Raw genomic sequence first — 23,314 nt, 5'->3', positions numbered from 1 at the left:
GGTTATGAAGGACTTTGAATGCCAAACAGAGCATTTTGTATATGCTCTTGGAGGCAATAGGAAAAGTAAAATGGGCCTTGACAGCAGATAAGATATATGGGTTGAGAGATAGTGAGCAGTCCAGAATGGCTCCTATGTTGTGAGCCTGATACCAAAGTCCCTTAAACGTCCTGGTTGCTGTCCTCTGAATGCAGAGGTGTTTTTGGCCTTTCTGAACTATGCTGACCAGAGTGAAGATATTTCCATATACGCATTGATTAGGGTAGAATACAGTAGAGTATCACCTCCTTGTTCCCAGAAGCCATGATTCTCTCAAATAGCCATAAATGACATTAGTGTTTTTTGGTTACTGTATCATGCTGCTGACTCATGTCAAGTTTGTAGTTCATTAAAATCCCTGCAACTTGTTCAGACAAGTAGCTCTCTAACCTTGCTTCCCACATCCTATACTTCTGAAGTTGAGTTTTTGAACCCAAATGTAAGATTACACATTTATCTTTATTGAATTTCTTTTGTTGGATTTAGCTCAAATGCTCTAGTCTGTTAAGACCATTTTGGATTCTGATTTTGTCATTCTGTGTGTAAACTGTGCCTCCTAGCTTTGTGATTTATAAATTTAATAAGTATTGTATAAAAATATTAAATGTCATAGGGCCAAGCACAAACCCACGGGGCACTTCACTGGAGACCAGATACCAAATTGACATTCAACAATTAATGGTTTCTTTTTCCTGACAAGTACCTAATCAGTATCGTTGCGTTATTACCTAAGCTTATTTATGAAATAGTTTATCAAATCATTTGTTAAAACTTTGTCAAAATCTAGGTAAACTGTATAGCATTCTGTTGATCCTATCCAAGAAGGAAATAAGGTTTTTCTGGCATGACCTGTTCTTAATGAAGCCGTGCTGGCTCTTTATAATTACTATTTCTTTTGTAGATGTTCATTAATTATTTCTTTAATGTCCCACTCTAGAATTTTACTAGGAATCTTATGTCCTATTACTTCACTTAAGTTTATTGCTGCATTTTAAGACTTGGGTCTTTAAATGGAAAGTTTTTTTGTTTATGTTCCTTGACTTCCTTGACTCTTCATATCCTGTTGGTATTGCCAGTATTTCTGAGACCATTAAATGTGTGCTAAGAGACTATGGACTTTCATTTTTGCAACTGCTTTTAGTGGAAAGTTTTCTAGTTTTTCTCCATTGTATATAATAATAATATGTGATTTTGAATAATTACCGTAATAATAGTAGAGCCTTTTATTGCTGCTTTAAATTATTTTGTGAAAAACATTTTTACTTCTAATGATGTGTGTGATATTTTTTGGTTTTGCATTTGATTTATTATATTGTTTATTTTACTGGTATTCTTGTATTGTGGTGATGAGTTTTTTCAGTCATGTCTGACCCTGTGACTCCATTTGGGTTTTTCTTGGCAAAGAGTATAATCAGTTAGGGGGGAAAATGGACATTCAGTGAGATAGTGGGCTTTCAAACATTCTTGATGAAGAGACCAGAGCTGAATAGAAAAATCAACTTTCAAATATAAGACTCAAGAGAAATATAAAAAGGTAAATAGGAAAGAGAAATCATAATAAGGTTAAACTGTTTACATTCTTACATGGGAAGATGATATTTGTAACTCATAAAACCTGTCTCATTATTAGGGTAGTTAGAAGGAGTATGTATAGACAGAGGGCACAGGTGTGAGTTGAATATGAAGGGATAAAATCTAAAAAATAAAATTAAGGGGTGAGAGAGAGGAGTGTACTGGGAGAATGAGAAAGGAAGAGGTAGAATGGGGTAAATTATCTCACATAAAAGAGGCAAGAAAAAGCTTTTACAGTGGAGGGGAAGATGGGGGAAGTGAAGGGGGGTGGGTGAACCTTACTCTCATCGGAATTGGCTCAAAGAGGGAGTAACGCACACACTCATTTGGGTATAGAAATCTATCCAACCCTACAGGAAAGTAGGAGGGGAAGGGAATAAGAGAAAAGGTGTGTGTAAAAAATGGAGGGCAGATTGAGGGAGGGGGTAGTCAGATGCAAAACACTTTTGAGGAGGGACAGGGTGAAGGGAGAGAGAATAGAATAAACAAGGGGGAGGGGATAGGATGGAGGGAAATAACATTTAGCAATAGTAACTGTGAAAAAAATTTTTGAAACAAGTTTTTCTGATAAAGGCCTCATTTCTCAGCATACTGATAACTGAGTCAAATTTATAAAAATAAGAGCTATTCCTCAATTGATAAATGATCAAAAGTATGATCAGTTTTCAGATGAAGTAATCAAAGCTGTCCATAGTCATATGAAAAAATGCTCTAATTCACTATTGATTGAAGAAATGTAAATTGAAACAGTTCTGAGGTATTGATTGCCTCATATCTGTTAGATTGGCTAATAGGACAGAAATTGTTTCTTTCTGGCTGCTTGCAGTATTTTCTCTTTGAGCTGGTAATTTTGGAATTTGCTTCTGCCTAATTTCTGCCCTCATACTAGGGAACTTCAACATACATATTATTTGCCCTCAAACATCCTAAACCATTCAGTTCTTCAACCTATTCAATGCCCACAGGCTACTCTTCTACCTGACTTCAGCCATACACAGAGGTGGTCATATTCTTGATCTTGCCATTACCCACAAATGCACCACCTCTGTGTTCAGGAATTCTGAAATCCCCATATCTGACCTTAATTTGTTGGCTTTTCACTTCTCCCTGTGCCTTCCCTTATAAAACCCTACTCTCTGCACCTTGACCTCCAATTCCTTGACCCCTTGTTTCTCTCCCATGCCATTTTCTCTGTACTAACTGCCTCTTGTCTTCTTATCTTGGCCTGTTGATGAACCAGTTCGTTTCTACACTGCCTCCTATCCCTGTCCCCCTTGTCATATCCGTATCACTTCCAGCCAGATTTCAACTTTGGATCACTCCCACCATTCTCTGCCTTTGCCCCTGCACGTCTTGCTGAATGAAGTTGGAGAAAATCACACAACTGTCATGATTGTGTTCACTGCAGATTTATGTTACACCAACTCGACTGCGTCCACACCGCTGCTGGACAGTCCTCACTATTCACTCTGAGCCCCCTCTTCTCTCTCCTCCTTCATCTCATGTCATTCAAGGGTCTTCGGCCACCATTTGCTCCTTTACCCCAGTTTCACATGATGAAGCAGCTGTACTCCTTACTAAAGCTGACTGCTTTACTTATTCTAGTAATCCCATTCTATCCCATCTCTTCCAGTAGATGCTGCCTCTGTCATCCCTTCTCTTTCATTTATTCTTTTTTAAAAATTAATTAATTTTTAGTTTTCAACAATCACTTCCATAAGCTTTTGAGTTTTAAATTTTCTCCTCCCTCCTCACCTCTCTCCCCAACACAATATGCAATCTGATATAGGCTCTACATATACATTACTATTAAACATATTTTCACATTAATCATGTTGTAAAGAAGAATTAGAACCAATAGGAGGAACCATAAGAAAGAAGAAATAAAACAAAACAGAAGAAAAAAAAGCAAATAGTATGCTTCAATCTACATTCAAACTCCATAGTTCTTTCTTTGGGTATACATTTTCCATCATGGGACTTTTGGAGATGTCTTAGATCCTTGCATTGCTGAGAAGAGCTAAGTCTATCAAAGTTAGCCATTGCACAACGTGGCTGTTACTGTGTACCAAGTTCTCCTGGTTCTGATCACTTCATTCCGCATCAGCTCATACAAGTCTTTCCAGGTTTTTTGAAAGTCCTCTTGCTCAACTGAGAGAGCACAGAATAGTTTACCTATCAGATTTATGGAGAACAGAAGAATTCATGACCAAACAGGAGATAAAGAACATTACGAAATGCAAAATGGGTAACTTTGATTACATTAAATTGAGAAGTTTTTGCACAAACAAAGCCAGTGCATCCAAGATTAGAAGAAAAGTAGAAAATTAGGAAAGAATTTTTACAACCATTGTCTCTCAAGGGCCTCATTTCTAAAATATATAGAGAATTAAGTCAAATCTATAAGAATACAAGTCATTCCCCAATTGATAAATGGTCAAAGGATATGAACAGGCAGTTCTCAGATGGAGAAATTAAAGCCATCCATAGTCATATGAAAAAACACTATAAATCACTATCAATTAGAGAAATGCAAATCAAAACAGCTCTGAGGTACCACATCATACCTATCAGATTGGCCAATATGACAAAACAGGAAAATGCTAAATATTGGAGAAGATGTGGGAAAATTGGAACACTAATACATTGTTGGTGGAGTTGTAAAATGATTCAGTCATTTTGGAGAGCAATTTGGAACTGTGCCCAAAGGGCTGTGAGAATGTGTATACCCTTTGACCCGGCAATAGCACTTCTAGGGCTATATCCCAGAGAGATCATACAAATGGCAAAAGGACCCACATATACAAAAATATTCATAGCAGCTCTTTTTGTGGTGGCAAAGAATTGGAAAGTGAGAGGATGCCCATCAATTGGGGAATGGCTGAACAAGTTGTGGTATATGAATGTAATGGAATACTATTGTGCTAGAAGAAATGTTGAGCAAGTAGACTTCAGAAAAACCTGGAACGACTTGTATGGTCTGATGCTAAGTGAAGTGAGCAGAACCAGGAGAACGTTGTACACAGTAACAGCCGTGTTGTGTGATCACTAATATTGATAGACTTAACCCTGTTCAGCAATGTAAGGATCTAAGACATCTCCCAAGGCCTCATGTTGGAAAATGCTATCCATATCTAAAGAAAGAGCTATGGAGTTTGAATGCAGATTGAAGCATGCTATTTCCTCTTTTTTTTTCTTCTGTTATGTTTTGTTTCCTCTTTCTGGTGGTTCCTCCTATTGGTTCTAATTCTTACTTACAACATCACTAATGTGAAAATATGTTTAATAAGAATGCATATGAATAGCCTATGTCAGATTGCATGCCATCTTGGGGAGGGAGGTGGGAGAGAGGGAAAGAAAAATTTAAAACTCAGAAGCTTATAGAAGTGATTGTTGATAAATAAAAATAAGCAAATTAAACAAAATAAAGTCCACTTGCTTATCATTTCTAATAGCACAATAGTGTTCCATTACATTCATATACCACAACTTGTTCAGCCATTTCCTAATTGATGGGCATATAGGAGTAAGTACAGATTGTTGCATTATTTTTATTTGTAATCTAGTGGCTTAACGCACAGTGTCTGGCGTGTAGCATACTCTTCTTAAATGCTTGTTGATTGCTAGATAATTTACTTACAGATACTTTCTACATGAACAACCTTTACATGTCAATAGTTGCTACCTCTTGTACTACTGCTGCTGGAGCCCTCTCTCAAATGTGGTTCTGGAATGACTTTACCTCTGTAACCCCCATAAACAGAGCATGTTGTCTTGAAGGTTCTACCTTAGGGAGCTGACCTACTTGAGGCTCAGGGTTTGTAAATTGTGTTGATTCTATGGTTTAGCTTTATTACATTTTATTTTGGGGTGGGGGCATTCAGGATTAAGTGACTTGCCCAGGGTCACACAGGTAGTAAGTGTCAGGCTGATTTTGAACTCAGGTTCTCCTAACTCCAGGGCCAGTCCTCTATCCACTGAGCCACCTGGCTTGTCCCCTTCCTTACATTAAAAAAATATACATAATATATTTTTTCACCAAGTACATGTCAAAACAGTTGAACATTTTAAAAAACGTTTTAAGTTCCAATTTTAACCTTTCCTTCCCCTCCCCTCTCCCTGAGATAGTAATCAATCCAATATAGTTTATACATGTCCAATCACTTAAAACATTTCCATATTGGCAATTTTGTACGAGAAGACTCAAATTAAAAAAAAAAAAAGAAAGTGAAAAATAAGTATGCTTTAGTCTGTATACAGACAGTATCAGTTCTTTAGCTGGAGGTGAATGGCATGTTTCAATCAGTAGTCCTTTGGGATTGTCTTGGATCAGTATTACCGTACCTGTGTACAATGTTTTACTGGTTCTTCTTACTTTCCTTTGTATTAGTTCATGTAAGTCTTTCCAGGTTTTTCTGAAATAATCCTGCCTATCATTTCTTATGGCACAATAATATTACATCATAATCATATACCACAGCTTGTTTAGCAGTTCCCCAATTGACGGATATCCTCTTGATTTCCAATTCTTTGCCACCACAGAAAGAGCTGCTATAAATATTTTTGTACAAATAGTTTCTTTTCCCTTTTTTTCCCCCCATGACTTTGAGATATAGACCTAGCAGTGGTATTGGTGAATCAGTTTGTACAAGATATAATTTCCCATAGGTACAATATTATAAATAAATGACTCTTAGGTTCCCAGGCTAGCTCACAAACACTTCTTTAAAATGTAAGGAAGAGTATTGGCGAAGAAATAAAGTTGTGAATCAGTGGAATAGATTGGTACCCAGTATTTCTTGTGCATGTGTACAATTTGTAGCTCTTTGGGCATAGTTCCAAATTGCTTTCCAGAGTGGTTGTATCACTTCGCTACTCCACCAACAGTGAATTAGTGTCCATTTTTCCTAAATCCTCTCCAACATTTATCCTTGCCCTTTTTCGTCATATTAGCTAATCTGATAGGTGAGGTGATACCTCAGAGTTATTAATTTGCATTTCTCTAATCAGTAATGATTGAGAGCATTTTCTCATATGATTATAGATAGCTTTGATTTCTTTGTTTAAAAACTGCCTGTTCATATTCTTTGACGATATATCAATTGGGGAATGACTTGTATTTTTATAAATTTGAGTCACTTCTCTATGTATTTGAGAAATGGGGCTTTTATCAGAGATACTTATTACAAAAATTTCTCCCCCAGTTTTCTGCTTTCCTTATAATTTTGGTTTTGTTTATGCTAAAAACTTTTTAATTTTATATAATCAAAATTATCTTTTACATTTTGTAGTGCTCTCTGTGTTTTCTTTGGTTCTAAATTCTTCCCTTATCCATAGATCTGACAAACTATCCTATGCTCTTCTGATTTGCTTATGGTGTCACTGTTATGTGTAAATTATGTACCCATTTTGATCTTCTCTTGGTATGTGGTATGAGATGTTGGTCTGTACCTAGTTTCTGCCATACTGTTTTCCAGTTTTCCCAGCAGTTTTTGTCGAATAATGAGTTTTTGTTCCAAAAGCTTGGATCTTTGGGTTTATCATACACTAGATTACTGTGGTCGTTTAATGTAATGTAATGGGTACCAATCCATTCCACTGATCCACAACTTTATTTCTTAACCAGTACTCTTCCTTACATTTTAAAGAAGTGTTTGTGAGCTAGCCTGGGAACCTAAGAGTCATTTATTTATAACATTGTACCTATGGGAAATTATATCTTGAATTCTAAATTAACAGGCCAAGTATGAAATTTTTGGGACATAACCATGTTGTAAATTGCCTACTCCTCGTATTTCTGTTTAGCTACGGATGGTGTTATTGGTGTCATTGGTCCAGTTACTACTTCCACTGACAGATTGTGATCTTCTGGTCTTTGAGTGTTGCGGTGACTGAAAAAACAAATTACCCAGAGGTTTTTGGAGATGAACCTTCCCAAGTATAGGTTGTACTTGGGTGACAGATAGATGTATATAGTTTGTCACTGGACCTATTTAAGGTCTTTATAGCTTCCTAGGATTGTAGAGAGATTTGCTCTGCTGGCTTTTAATTTTTGAAAATTCAAGATCACCTCCATACCAAAATAAGGTGCCAGAACAGAATTTTTTTGCACAGGTTGCGAAATCATGCCACTGATTATTTGAAATTCTAGTACTAGTTTTTTTCTTTCAGTTACTGTTGTTTGAGGATTGTTAAGCAAGTATGGCCATCATTAGCTCAGTTGGTAGAGCAGAGGACTGTAGATTGTGCATCTCTTGGAATCCTTAGATCATTGGTTTGATTCTGGCTTGAAGTAGGGGCTGATGTTTTGGAGGCAGAAGGGTGGTTCTGTGGATAGAGCACTGGGCCTGGCGTCAGGAAGGCCTGAGTTCAAAAATCGTCTCAGATATTTACTAGTTGTGGGACTGTGGGCAAGTAACTTAGCCTCTGTTTGCTTTAATCCACTGGAAATGGGAAACCACTCCAATGTCTTTGCCAAGAAAACTCCAAGGACTGTCATCCACGGGGTCACAAAGAGTCACTAAACAAGTGAACAACAAGATGGCAAGGCAGTAAATATAATATACATATTGGGTTGAGTTTGCTTATCATAGTTATTTGGATTTAGAAAAGAATATGTCACTAATTTGATTCTTCAGGCAATTAATACCTGACTAATGCAGGAATTAATCCAGGTGTCTGTAAATTGCTTTAAGAAAAATTTTGGTAACTGTTTCAATGTGACTGGTTTGAAATTATATGTATTCTATTATATACATTTTGAAATTATATATATTTTATGCATTTAAAAACATTATTCTGACAGTGGGTCTGTAGATTTCACTAGACTTTCAAATGGGGTCCGTGACAAAAAATGGTTAAGGACCCCTATTCTAATGATTTTTTTTATTTTTGCATTATAGTGGTGACTTTTTCATGCTTAAAATGAGTCAGTCCTTAGAATACCACGTTTTTTGATTTCGGAGATTGAGGGCTAGTTCATATTTATTTTGGTTAATTCTCTTGTTTCAAAGGAAAGATATATAAATGTAATTTGGAAATACTGTGCATATTATTATTTTAGGTCTGTGCTATGTTTACTTTCCTTAGTTTTTAATTTTACTTAAGCTTTCTTGAATATTGTTGCCAAAAATATCTTCCCTTCTGCTATATTCCTGTAGGTCATTATCTGTATCATGTATTTTGTCTGAGCTGTCTCTCACCGCCGTGTGATATGACTTGTTTTGTTATTTAACTTCTCATGAATTTATGTACATTTTATTTCCCAAGATGGATAGAGACTAGGATTGAGGACGAGGATCATGTGTTATTCTCTATAGGAAGAAGGAAGCATGATGGATTAGAAAGAACGTTGAACTCAGGAAATCTTAGGTTTAAATGCTGGATTCACCCACATACTTGTTGTGTGATCTTGGGCAAGTCACCACTAAATCACTTTTGGCCTCAGTTTCCTTATAGTTAAATGCAGATTATAACATTTGCCTCATTTACCCCTCTAGGTTGCTGTTAAAGAGAATGCTTCATGAACTGGAAAGTGTTATTAGCATGGGAATGAATAAATGAATGTAAAAGCGCTTATTAAGCGTTTACTGTGTGGCAGGTGCTGTGTTAAGTGTTGGTGATATAAAAGAAGACAAAAATGAGTCTTTGCTTTCAAGGAGTTCATGTTCCAAAGTGATGACAGTATGCAAATAACAATGTACATATGAGATAGATTCATTGTAAAAGGCACTTAATCTTAGAGGGAAAGCATTAGAGCAGGGATTCTTAACCTGGGGCCTATGAATAGATTTCAGGGAATTCTTGAACTTGGATGGGAGAAAAAAGGTACATCTTTATTCTCATTAAGCACTACCTGAAATTTAGCATTTCTTTCAATTATGAATTAAAAAAAGAAAACCAGTCATTATTTTGAGAATATCTGTAGGTTTTACCACACTGCTGAAAGGATCCGTGACAGGAAAAAGATTAACACCTACTCTTAAGTGTTGGAGGTGATTGAGTGGAAAGAGTAGGAAAGGTGATCTATAAAAAGTGTCCGTGCAGTTTAAGAATTTGAGAAAAGCACTAACACATTGATGTGGACTTCTGTAGCTAATTTTAAAAAACATCACAGACTAGACATTTGGGTTGGTCAAAGCCATGGATTAATTGAAATCTGCATCTTAGGAGAGAATAAGTGTATTTTTGAAGTTATTGGAGTATTGGAATAAAAGAAACAAAAGATGTGTATAGTAATTTTAACAATGTATATTTAACATTGATTTTGCTACTGTTTAATATTGTCTATTTTGTTTTCATTTTTTAGTCAGTGTGTATTTTTCTTTTATTTCTGATTTGTTTGCTCTTCATCATTTTGTTTTCCTGTATGTGTCTTTGAATTCTTCATCTTCATAATTTCTTAGGGCTCAATATTTTGTTATTTTTTATACCATCATTAATTCAGCCCCATAAATGATAGGGATATTTTTATATTGGCATATTTTTTTTTCCTTCTGTTAGGATCATTCTTGGGTGATAAATTCTGATGCGACTATGGGATAAAAAATGTATGAATGTTTTTGTAAATTTTATTGGGTAATTCAGTACTTTCAAAAGAAATTGAACAAATTCACAGTTCTATTAGCATTATTTGTGAGCAAGCCAGTTATTCCATAGCCTTACCTGTTTTTGAATTTTATCATCTTTTTCTGTCTTGATCAGTTTCATGGGTATAAAGTCATAGAATCATAGAATTAGAATTGCCTCAAGGATTATCTAATCTTCCTTTTATATATTAGGAAACTGAGGCCCAACGAGATGAAGTATTTATTCAAGGACATGAAAGTAGCAGTCAGGGGTTAGAAGTTACTCTTTCTGCTCATCATATTTTATCTCATAGTTGTTATATGTCTTATTTCTGGGATTATGATGATTTTGAACACTTTTTCAGATCATTGTGGATAGTTTCTACTACTTCTTTTGAGAATGGTCTGTTCCCGTCCTTTGACCCTATTGAAGATTGCAAATTGGCTTTTAAGAATCTCTTAAATGTGTCAATAAAATGTGGGTGTCAGACCTTAGCCAGAAATGTTCAGTGAAACAATTTTTTCGTATCTCTCTTTCCTTATTCTACATACCTTGCTTTTACTTGTATTAAGCCGTTTTATTTTTAAATGATCACATTTGTCTAAGAATTTTCCCTATCTACTGTTGCAAAAGAGTTTTCCATCCTTGTAATTTTTGTTATGATTTAATACGTAGGTCATTAAAATGTTTTGAATTTATTGAATTGTATGCTACAAGAGTCTTGTCTATTCCCATATTTCTCAATCCTCACCCTTAACTTCTCTGAAGCATTTAATGCTGTTGACTGTCTTCTAGGATATTCTGTCTTTACTTGAATTTTGGGACAATGCTGTCTTTCATTTATCCGTTTACTCATCTGGCCATGAGTATGGCCAAATCATTATCCATAGCATATCACCTAACTTGGGCTTACCTAAAGCTCCTCCTAGAGCACTCCTCCCCCCCCCCTCCCCCCCTGCCATCTCCCTTCCCTACCTCCGTCTCCCTCTCTTCCCCTCTCCTTCTTCAGTTTTAAGTACCACCTTCTACATGAAGCCTTTCCTGATTTCCTTAGTTTCTATTTCCTTTCCTTTTAAAATTACTTTGTATTTATTTTGTATATATTCGATATACACATTATTTTTCCAATTGAATATAAGCTTTCTGAGGGCAGGGGCCATTTCATTTTTGTTTTTATACCCTCAGTGCCTGTCACTTAGCAGGAGCTTAATAATTTTATGTTGATTGGATTTTGTAATTTTCCAAGCAGTTTTTGTTGAATAATGAACTTCGTCCTCAGTGATTTGTGCTCTTTAAGTTTATTGAGTATGAGATTAATTAACTAATTAAATTTAATTTAATCAATTAAATTAAATTTAGTAAACATTTATTAAATGCCCACTACGTGCCAGGTACTTTGCTAAGCTCTGGGGATACAAAAAGAGGCAAAAGATAGCTCCTGCCTTCATGGCGCTTACAGTCTAACGGGGGAGGACTGACACCATGCAAGCAAATATATATATATAAAGCATTCTATATACAGGATAAATAGGAAATAGTTAACAGAGGGAAGCCACTGGAATTGAGAGGGGTTGGGGAAGGTTTCCTGTAGAGGGTGGGATTTTCGTTGGGATTTAAAGGAACTGCATTCCTGTTTTCGTGAAATGACTCCAAACCCAGCCTCAGACATTTATTAGTTGTATGACCCTGGGCCAAGTCACTTAAATGCTTTCTGCCTCAGTTTCCTCATCTGTAAAATGGGAATAATAATAGCCCTACCCTAACAGGGTTGTTGTGAAGACCAAATGAGATGTTTGTATAGAACTTAGTACACTGCCTGGCACATAGTAACTGCTTAATAAATTTTTATTTTCTTCCTTTCTACCAAATAGGTTTGATGATTGGTTTTATAGTATAATTCCAGATTTGTCTGGGCAAGTCAATCACTCTTCCTCCTTTTCCCCCCCTCATTATTTCCCTTTACAATCATGGCTGCTCTCTCATATGAATTTAATCTACCTTATCCTCAGAGGTAGCCTACTGTATTTTGATCAGTATAGCATTAAACATAGAGCTTTCCTCTTTTTGTTCTGTTGTCAATCTTGTTTCTATCTCCATATCTCTGTATATGTCCCTTTTCACCATTCATACTGCCACCATCCTGGTGCATGCCCTCATTACTTCACTCTTGAACTGTCACGATAGCCTTCTGGTTGGTTTCCCTGTCTCAAGTCTCCCTCCACTCCAATGCATTTCCCATTCAGCTGCTAAAGTGATTTTCCAAAAGTGCATATCTGACCATATTATCCTTTACTTAGTAAACTTCGATGGTTCCAGGAACAGCTGTGAATTCTTCTGTTTGCATTTAAAGTCCTTCATAACCTACTTCCTACCTTTTTGGTCTTCTTGTAGCCTTCCACACACTGTTCCTCCCATAGAACATTCCATCTTCAGATTCCATTCTTCTGCATTGGCTATTAACCATGGCTAGAAATATTCTTCTTTCTCACTTCATCTTATTAGCTTCTCTGACTTCCTTTAAGAGTCAGCTCAAATCCCATCATCTTCACAAGGCCTTTCTCAGTCCTTCTTATGTCTTCCATCTACTCTTCATGTGTCTTGAGATACCTTTTATGAATGAATGAGTGACAAAGCATTTATTAAGTGATTATGCTGTGAAGATCACTGTGCTAAATATTCAGAATTCAAATAAAAAATATAGTTCCTACTCTCAAGGAGTTCCTGTTCTAACAGGGGAAGACTCATATGTAGGTGATTACAGCTTCAAGTCAGATAAAAATTCCCTGTGGTAGAGACAGATTCTATAATGTCATTTCCATGAATAAAATCATATTAATTTCTGATATTGAACTGTTTGATAATGCCAAGGACTTTGGTAATAACTTTCTTTGCTAAGTATTCAGTAACCATGGCTGTTGAGATGGGAGCGGTAGTACCTGCAGGTGAAATTCCAGGATGCATGAGATTTTCCCCTAGACTTTGGTTGTGTGGTCAGGCTGGAAGTAGGGGTGGTGGTCTGGTGGTTGCTGCTGTTCATTAGCTTTTGGGCTTAACCAGCCTGTCAGTGACATCTGGCAAGTTAATGGATGGTAGCAAGTATGTTTGATTCCTTTCTTTGACTGTGTGAACTAGGCTGTGCCATCCTCAGGGCCCTTGGACTCAGGGTTCTGAGCTGTTTCTACTAAGGTTAAAGAAGGTGGTTGAGGTGTTTTGATCTGCCTGGCATTTGCTGCCTCCTGTTTCTCCTTCAGGGCAAATGCCAGAGCAGTTTCTATGTACTAAGTATGTATCTTTTTATATCTGGTTATTTACATGTTGTCTTTGCCATTAGAATGTGAACTGCGTGAGGGCAAGGACAGTGATTTTCCTTTCTTTGTATCCCCAGAACTTACCTAGCACGCATGCCTGGTGTATATAATAAATGTTTAAGAAATACTTGTTAATGACTGCTCATTTTGTTATTGTATGGGATATCATGGTACCATGGAAAAATCATCCCAACTCTCAGGGTCACCAGTGTGACCTTATGTAAATCAATTAACTTTTCTGGGCCATCATAAAAAGAGAGAGTTGTACTAAATCACCTCTAAGGTCCTTTCCAGATTTAGATCTATGATCTTGTGGTCTTACGTAAGCCCCTTATAATTATTTGTCTGTTTTACTCTAGTAGCCTCCTGATTTATCTTTGCTCTTTATTCCAATCCTGCAAATATAGCTGTCAAAATTATGTGACTAAATTATGAGTCTGACCTTGCCACCCCTCTCTCATTTATTTAATTTTTTCTTTGGTAAGGCATATGGAGTTAAGTGACTTGCCTAGGGTCACACAGCTAGTGTCAAGTGTCTGAGGCCGGCTTTGAATTCAAGTCCTCCTAACTCTGGGACCGGTGCTCTCTCTAGCACCAAGCTGCCCCTCCCTTTCTCATTTATTGAAGTAGTTTTGGGACTTGGAGACTTCCAGAAAGGTCTGTAATGGTAAAAGTAATAGGCCTTCATTACCAGTGCTTTTCAACTCACATGAGAAAACCCTTAGACTTTACTTGAGTGATATCGTAGTGTACATTAGGGAAAGGTAGGATTCTAGGTAAAGTATACCATTGGATCTCAGTTGCTTGAGGGAGAATTTTATAACCAAGTCTCAGTTGCCAGGCATATGCAGTGATTGACAGGAGGAGGAAGAGAGTATAGAGATGATCCTGTGAGAATAGATGAAAAAATATTTATTAAGGGCTTACAGTATGCCAAAGGCTTAAGGCTGACTTTGGGCATACCCATCTTACACCAGTCTTTCTTCTGCATGCCTTCAAGGTGATGGATGGAATGAGTAAGTCCTTTGTTATCTCCGTATTAGAGTAGCTTAGTGACTCAGAGAAAGTGGTGTGGGTTTTTTTTTCTTTTTTCTTTTTAGGGAATGGTAAGTCAGATGTATCTGTTTTCCCATATCTCAAGTTGCAAGCAGTGAGATGCCAGGAATTGTCAAGTGATGACCCTGTTCTAGAATTGTTATGCTTGGAAGTTTGCAGCCTGAAGGATTCCAGCAGTGAACAGGGATGGGTAGTTGGGTGGATACTGAGTTCAAATCTGGCTTCAGATACTTACTAGCTGTGTGACCCTGAGCAAGTCATTGAACTCTTCAGTTTCTCATCGGTAAAATGAGCTGAAGAAAGAAGTGGCACACCACTCTAGTATCATTGCCAGAAAAAAAAAGCACAAAACAAAAAACCCAAATGGCATCATAAAGAGTTGGACACTACTGAAAAATGCCTGAACAATAATCTTCTTTCAAGGCTCAACCTATCTATGTACCATTTTTCCATGAAGGCTTCCCTGATCCTCTAAACTGTGAAAACATTCTCTCACTCTTCATACATTTCTAGCTCACTTTGTCTGGGTCTTTCCTTTGCTCCCATTACTTCTACTTTGTATTATACTTCCTGTGTAGCATTCTTCAATACTCTACCCTCCCAAATCCCCAAGTAAGTTTTATTAATAAAACAACTAGTTTTCAACAGCATCTGTTAATAGAATAAAACATATAACATTAGGTGAAATCCAAAGATGTCCTAAGATTAATGCACTAGGTACTTTGTACTTATACAGGCACAAAAAGTGAAATCCCCAAAACAAGTACATATAAAAATATATATAGCATAAATATAAAATGAATAGAACCAAATATATACAAAGTAGTTAAATGTGGAATAGTTTGGGAGGGAAGACACTACAGTTGGTAAAATCACAAAAAGCTTCATGAAGAAGATAGTGCTTAAGCTGCATTTTAAAGACCGAGGTGGAGGTAAGAAGGGAGTGCATTATAGGCATGTGGAGCAACCAGTGCAGAGACATGGAGCCTCAAAATGGAGTGTCATGTGAGGAACAGAGAGGCTGGTTTGGCTGGATCTTAGAGTGAAGGAAGAGGCATAATGTCCAGTGATGCTGGAAAGATGGATTGGTGCCAGGTTGTGTATGGCTTTAAAAACTAAACAGAGGCATTTATATCTTATACTAGAGACAGTAGGTGTTGACCGAGTAGGAGAGTAACGTGGTCAGATCTTTACTTAAAGAAATTTGCATTTTTGTGAGAGACTTGAAGCAAAGAGACCAGTGAGGAAGCACTTAAAATAGTATAGGTGGGAGATAACTGAGGTGGTAGCAGTGTGAGTGGAGAAAAGTAGTCAGATGATAAACATGTTGGGAAAGTAAAAACAGCAAGATTTGGCAGTTGGATACATGGGATGGGAGGAATAGAGAGGGTTGGGAGAGAAGGAAAGGATTGAGGGAGAAAGATAATGAATTATGTTTTGGACATGTTGAGTTTAGGATGTCTCTGGGACCTCCAGTTTGAAGTGTCTAATACATAATTAGTGGTATGGGACTGAAGCTCAGGGGAAGAGACTGGGTCTGAGTATATTGGTCTGGGACTCATTGGTATAGAGATTATGATGTTACCAAGAGAAAGTTGTAGAGGGAGAAGAAAAGAGGGCCTAGGACAGAACTTTGGGGAACATCCATGGTGAGGGAGCATATGAGTTAGTATGAGTATAGATTTTGTCTGTTATCTTAGAAAAATATTTGAAACTATGAAAATAGGTGAGTAGTTCCTTAACGGAGACAATTTAGGGGGAGGAGCTTAGTTGTTCACTTTCCACTCCTACCCCCAGCAGGGAGCAAAGAGCCAGGACTCTTTTTTGCCTTCCTTTGTATCTTTGATGGATAATGAATATGGTAATGAATGTCTTTGACCATAGCACCGATAATGGGGAATATGTTTTTGCCTTTCTTTGTGCTTAGCACAGTTCCTGAAGCATAGCCTGGCAGCTAGGTGGTACAGTGGATAGAGCTTTGGATCTGGAATCTGGAGACTTAAGATCAAATTTGGCCTCAGATGCTTACTAGCTGTGTGACCCTGGGCAAGTCAGTTAACCCATTTGCCTCAGTTTCTTCATTTGTAAAATGGGAATTATAATAACACCTACCTCCCAGGGTTGTAAGGATTAAATAAAATATTATCAAATGAGATGATAATTATAAAATGTTTAGCACAGTATCACATAGTAAGTACTATATAAATATTAGCTTTTATTATTACTAGTAAACACTTAAAAAATGCTTGTTAAATGATTAAACTTAAATTCTAACAGAAGAGACCACACATACAATATGTATGAAATATATGTGAAATAATCTTGGGGTGAAGGCATTAGCAGGTGTGGGGCTCAGGAAACACTTCATGCCAATGATGGCACTTCAGCTGTGTGTTAAAGGAAATTAGAGATTTTAAGAAGAGATTGAGGAGGGCATGCATTTCAGTCGTGGGTGTGGGCAGTCTCTGCAAAGACTGGAAGTCAGAAGGTTAGTGTTATGTATGAGGATTAAAGAAATAAGAAGGCCAGTTTGGATGGACTGGAGATGTTATGAAGGAGAACATTGTGTAATAACGCTGAGAAGGGAGTTTGAGGCCAGATTATGACAAGCTTTAAATATAAAGCAGAAGAGTTTGTATTTCCTCCAGGAAGTTATAGGCCAATAGAATTTATAGTGTGAGAGTGGTATGATCAGATTTGTACTTTTTGAAAATCACTTTGGCTGTTGTGTGTAGTGTGGATTGGAGTGTGAAGATACTAGAATCTGAGAAATTAGGAGTCTCGTGCTCAAGGCTGGTAGTGATGCATTGAAAGCCAGAATTAGGATGGTGGTTATGTGAATGAAGAGAAGCCTATGGTTTATCCCCACACTACTGTGTGGGGTTAAATTAAACAGTGAGATCTGGCAACTGAGTGTATATGTGGGGTGGATGAGAACGAAGAGTCAGGAATGAAACTGAGGTAACAACCTGGGTGGCTAGAAGGCTGATTTGGCCTTGACAGATATGGTGAAGTTTGAAGGAACAATGCATTTTGGGAGAAAGATAATGAGTTCTGTTTTAGATATGTTGAGTTTGAGATGCCTTTGGGATATCTCATTTGGCATGTCAAGAAACCTATGCTTAAGAAAGATCATTTTAGTGACTGAATACAGGATAGATTGGAGCAGGGAGAGACTTGAAGAAGGCAGACCCACCAACAGGCTATTGCAATAATTTAGGCATGAGAGGATGAGGACCTGCACCAGAGTGGTGGCAGTGTCAGGAGAGAGAATGAGTTAAGAGATGTTGCAAAGGTGGAATCCAGTCAGCAGCAGATTGGACATGGGAGGTGAGGCTAGTGAGGAGTCAAAAGATGACACCTAGGTTGTGAGCCTGGGGGACTAGAGTGGGGAACCTGTGGCGTTGAGGTCCTTAAGTGTGGCCCTGTTGGTTGAATCCAAAGGATTTATTCTGTGAAGTTTGGATTCAGTCAAAAGTTACAGGCCAGCAGTCAGTAGGAGGATGGTGTTCTCCTCCGCAGTAATAGGAGGCGGGGCAGTTAAGGGGAAAAGCTAGTGAGTTCAGTTTTGGATATGTGGAGTTTAAGATGTCTACTGGATATCCAATTGGAGCTATCTGAAAGTCTGTTGAAGGTATGAGATTGGAAATCAGCAGACAGATTGGGGCAGGAGAGGTAGATCTGGGAATCATCATCATAAAGATGGTAATTAAATCCGTGGGAGCTGATGAGATCATCAAGTGAAGTAGTATAGAAGAAGAGAAGCCTGTCCAGGTTAGAGCCCTGAGAGACACACCTATGGTGAAAAGTTGTGATCTGGAGGGGGATCCAGCAAAGGAAACAGAGGAGTGGTCAAAGAGGTAGGACAGTGGTCAAGTCTGCCAAGAGGTCAAGGAGAATAAGGATTGAGAAAAGGCCTTTTGGATTTGGCAAGTAAGAGATCATTAGTTACTTGAGAGAAAGAGAGAGAGTAGAATCATAAGGTGGGAAGCAAGATTGTAAAGTTAAGAAGAGAGTGAGAGAAGAGAAAGTAGAGGCACCTATTATAGACCTTTTTGAGGAGTTTAGCTACAAAGAGCAGGATAGAAATAGGATAGTAGTTAGCAGGGATAGAAAGATCAAGTGACAGTTTCTTTTTTAAGTTTAAAATATAACGTATTTAGCCTTTTCTCTTTCTTTGATCTCTTTGGGATAGGTATAGGCCTGGTTAGGGATATTGCTGGGTCAAAGGGTATGTGCAGTTTAGTAGCTTTGGAGGCATAATTTCAAGTTACTTTACAGAATGACTAGAGTAGTTGACAATTCCACCAAGAACATTATTAATGTGCCTGTTTTCCTTCAGCCCCTCGAAAAAGTGTTATTTTCCTTTTTTTGGTCAGCTTTGCCGATCTAGTGGGTGTGAGATTGCTTTAATTGCTTAAAGTTGCTTTAATTTGCATTTCTTTAATTTTTAGCAGTTTGGAACGTTTTTTCGTATGCTTGTTGATAGTATGGATCTCTTCCTTTGAAAATTGCTGTTCCTGTTCTTCAACCATTAATCAATTGGGAAATGATACATAGTTATGTAAATAACACAGTGATAGAATGGCCATATACTTTTTCCCCCTTGATAGAAACATTACCAATGACTTAAGAAAACAAGGAGTTTTGATTTTAACGCTTTAAGAAGACTTAGTTACTTTAAAATAATGTTAAATTAAACTGAGTGGATTAATATTACATTTTGCTTGAGCTTTTATTTTTATTTCTCCTACAGGTTATATCTTGAGTGTTGTGCTCCTTACCTTACCTAGACAGCATCTGGTTCAGCTTTACCTATACTTTCTTACTGCATTATTGCTTTATGCTGGCCATCAGATCTCCAGGTAAGAATGCAGTTTTGTTTTTGATATATATAGCTTGAATTTTTAAAGTTTATTTTTAGAAATAAAATACTTTGTGGGGATCCAGAACTATGATTTCATTTGTGTTGGAACTCAACAATTGGTTTGTTGGAAAAAATAAATGCTTTTGGGGGAATGTGTAAAAAAGTGTGTGTGTGTGTGTGTGTGTGTGTGTGTGTGTGTGTGTGTGTGTGAGAGAGAGAGAGAGAGAGAGAGAGAGAGAGAGAGAGAGAAAGAGGAGAATTACTTTCTAAATGAAAAGCCCTGTGCAGGGTTAATAATTACAGTAATTACAATTATACTTAAATTTTGTTCCTACTTTATGGTAAAATATAATTACTACTTTACAAGGAGGCAGTATGGTAGTAAGTAGAAAGAGCACTAACTCAGGAATTGAAACCAGAGTTCAAATCTCACCTCTGATCCTTGCAACCTTTGAGACCCTGAATGAATCATTTAACCTTGCTGGACCTCTACTTCCTTATTTGTCAAATGAGTAGGTTGGATTAATTCTGTCTATTCTATCTTTAGATTTATGGCCCTCCAACCATCTTAATAAAATTAGGTAGAATAAGTTTACTTGTATGAAACAGGTAATGTTCTAATGCTTATAGAAATATTGGAGAATTTTTTCCTCTTTTGATGAAGAGCGTTACATAGACATGTTACGTATAAAGACTTAAAAGAACTCTTATTTTCCTATTTTTCTTTATCAGGATAGGAATAGGATAGGAATATAATTGGTAGTGATGGACTTGCAGGTAGTCATTAATGGAAATCACCTTGAAAGCTATAGCAGTCTATATGCGCATGACCATGTGGAATGATTGCTTAATATATTCCACTTGATCAGGATACTATTGTTTCATAATTTAATAGAATTTTTTATAGTACACAAAATATCGGCAAATCTAGGAAGAATATCTATTTGAACTTAGAGCAAGGAGTAGTTGCCTGTCAATAAAGATAAGTGTTCTGTTTTATTAAGTTAAAGACCGTTTTTATGCTAAAATGTTTCATGGGTCTTAGTGGCCAGAGAACTCATCACTTAGGTGGCCAGCCTATTGTAATAAACCTCTTAGAACTAGACTGGCCCTCTGAAAAGCCTGTCTTTGGAACTGTACTTGAAACCTGTTATAGAACCTCTCAGAGTTTGTGCTCTGTAAAGAACTCAGCTCTTTAAATGGACAGCCTTTGAGATCCAGTGAAGTAGTAAATGTGTTAAAATCACTTTAGCAAAAACAATAATGCAGCCTTTTCCTCCAGACGTTTAGCCTTCATGTAAAAATAGAATTTTAGTGATGATTGAAACCATGACAGCCACAACATTTACGTAACATAGTTATGTATTATTCATACTTTTCCAGAGAGGGCAAACATTATGCTTTTGGAGGATGAGAAACTGAGAGAAAGGTAGTACTAGAGGAAAATAAATATTTTTTGACAGTCATTTTTTATTTGAAGTTTCAGCACTTTGCTCTATGGGTTTATTTTTCTGATGTTTAAAAAGACCCCTTTTCTTATTAGAGAGGGGCAAAGGTTTATTTTTATTTTAAGCAAAAATATGCTTCAAATAAGATGTACCATTTTATTATAATATATCTGTAAAATATTACGGATGAATCATTTGGTCTTTGAAAAATACAATAATTTATACTTGGCATCTACCTCTACAAGAGCTGATTTTTTTTTTTGGCGAGGTAGTTGGGGTTAAGTGACTTGCCCAGAGTCACACAGCTAGTAAATGTCTGGGGCCAGATTTGAACTCAGGTCCTCCTGTCTCTACGCTGGTACTCCACCAAGCTGCCCCCAAGAGTTAGGATTCATTGTAAGAAATACAAGAGCTTTGACCCCATTTGTTCTTTTTTCTTTAAAAAAAACAAAAAACTAAACATTCTTATGATGCCTTTTGTTGGTACATCACATTTATTTCCCTGTTCTTTAAAAAACCTTCACTTCACTCCCCTTAGCTATCATCCTATATCTCACCTCTCCTTGAATCCTTGAAAAAAGGCTAAATCCTTGAAAAAGCCTTGGTCAGTGCCTCTATGTCAGTCTCTTCTAGTTCCTCAATTACAAGGAATTCTCCCGACCTCAACATTTAGACGAAATTATCCTTATTTTGATATTTATTTTTATTATAATAAGCACTAACATTTATTTATATAGTGCTTACTATGTACCAGGCACATATTTAATATAAAAACTTTTCCTCTCATTTAACTGCTTCCCCTCTTATCCTAAGTGTATTAATTCTGTCTGTGGAGAAGTTTTTCAGTTTCACGTCATCAGAGTTACTGTTTACTTTTTGTAAATGCCTCTATTCCTTGTTTGGCTACAAATAAATCTCCTACCCAGAGATGTAAGAGGTGTATGATCTGCGTCTATCTCTTTTTAAAAATGAGATCTTTAATATTAAGGTCATGCTTCCTTTTAGAATGTATTTATCCATCTAATCAGTGAGTATGTACTTGGTGTCCTGTTCGTTGCTGCTGCAAAAAAGTGCTACTGTGAATATCTCTTTCTGGGATTTGTGTGGCACTGAGATCAGTGTGTCAAAGAGTGTGGATATTTTATTCAGGTTTCTTTTTTGGTGTAATTCCCAATTGCTTTCCAGAATTGGGGCTAGTTACACTAACAATGTATTACTAATGTGCCTATCTTGTAACCCCTCCAGTATTGCCTATTCTCATCTTTTCATCATCTTGACTGATTTTCAATGTGTGAGGTAAAACCTAGCATAGTTTTTAATTTGCATTTCTCTTATTCGTGATTTAGAGCAGTCTGTCATATTGTTGTTAATAGTTTGAAGTTCTTTTGAGAAAGGTTGGTTTACATCCTTTGACCACATTCATTGATGACATGGCTCTTGGTTTTAGTATATTGAATTCCCTTTGTATCTTGGGTGTGAGAGTTTTATCAGAAAATTTTGATGCAAATATTTTTTCCCTAATCCATGACTTTCCTTCTTACCAGAGCTGCATTTATTTATTTTTTGTGTGTGTGTGCAAAGGCTTTTCAATTTCATGAAATAGGTATTTTCTATTTTTATCTTCTGTGATCTCCCTTGTTTGGATAAAATTCTCTTTTTTTATACTATAAAAATATCTGATCTTGTTCTCTTCTAATTTTTTGTGATGTGAGCTTTTAAATTCAGATTACATAAGCATTTTGAGCTTATTGTGGCATTTGGTATAAGATCATTAGTCTATACGCATTTAGTGCCAAATAGATAAGAAAGCCCTTGTCCTGTGGTAGGTACCAGGAATAAAAAGAAAGATAAAAAAACCTTTCTTTCCCTCAGAATTGGGGGGGGTGGTGGTGGTTGGGGAACAGCATTCAGACATTCTGTTGGGGGAGGAAATTGTGCAAACAGATAAACACAAAGTGTGTGTAGAAGCAAAACCAATAAATTTTTGGGCAAGCATTAGTAACAATCAGCAAGCATTTATAAGTACCAACTACGTGCTGATAAGCCCTGTACTTATATACTGTAGAGCCAAAGACAAAAAACAACAACGTAAAATCCCCAAGTAATAGCACTCAAGAATTTTACATTCTGACAAACATTCATATATACATAAATAAATACAGAGTATATATACTAAGAATGTACAGAACAGTCTTGGAATCACTGGTAACAGAGGAATTAAGCGAGGTCCTTTGTAGGAGGTGGCACTTGAGCAGAGCTTTGAAAGAAAGTAAGGATATTTATTATAAAATCATATGACATTATAGAACTTATATTTAGAGTTGGAAGAAAATTTAGGAGTCATTCATTCTAAACCTCTCATTTTGTAGATGAAGAAATTGAGGACCAGAGAGGTTCATTTGCTTGCCCGGTATCACAAGGGTAGTAAATCACAGAGGTGGAATTTGAACTTAGAT

At 36.8% G+C, this 23,314-nt stretch overlaps 1 protein-coding gene across 1 annotated transcript in view; it reads left to right on the top strand.

The window, feature by feature from the left end:
- The window catches only part of RNF145 (ring finger protein 145), an 89,953-nt gene that overhangs the window by 18,763 nt on the left and 47,876 nt on the right, over positions 1-23,314 (top strand). Inside the window, exon 3 of the mRNA XM_020992362.2 lies at positions 19,300-19,408. Coding sequence (XP_020848021.1) covers positions 19,300-19,408 — 109 coding nt within the window. The remainder of the gene's footprint in view (positions 1-19,299; positions 19,409-23,314) is intronic.

This window comes from Phascolarctos cinereus, unplaced genomic scaffold (genome assembly GCF_003287225.1).
Source record: "Phascolarctos cinereus isolate Bilbo 61053 unplaced genomic scaffold, phaCin_HiC Scaffold_2;HRSCAF=192, whole genome shotgun sequence".
Lineage (NCBI taxonomy): Eukaryota > Metazoa > Chordata > Mammalia > Diprotodontia > Phascolarctidae > Phascolarctos > Phascolarctos cinereus.
Note: the sequence above shows the minus strand (reverse complement) of the source record. Positions and strands in the feature narration are given on the sequence as shown.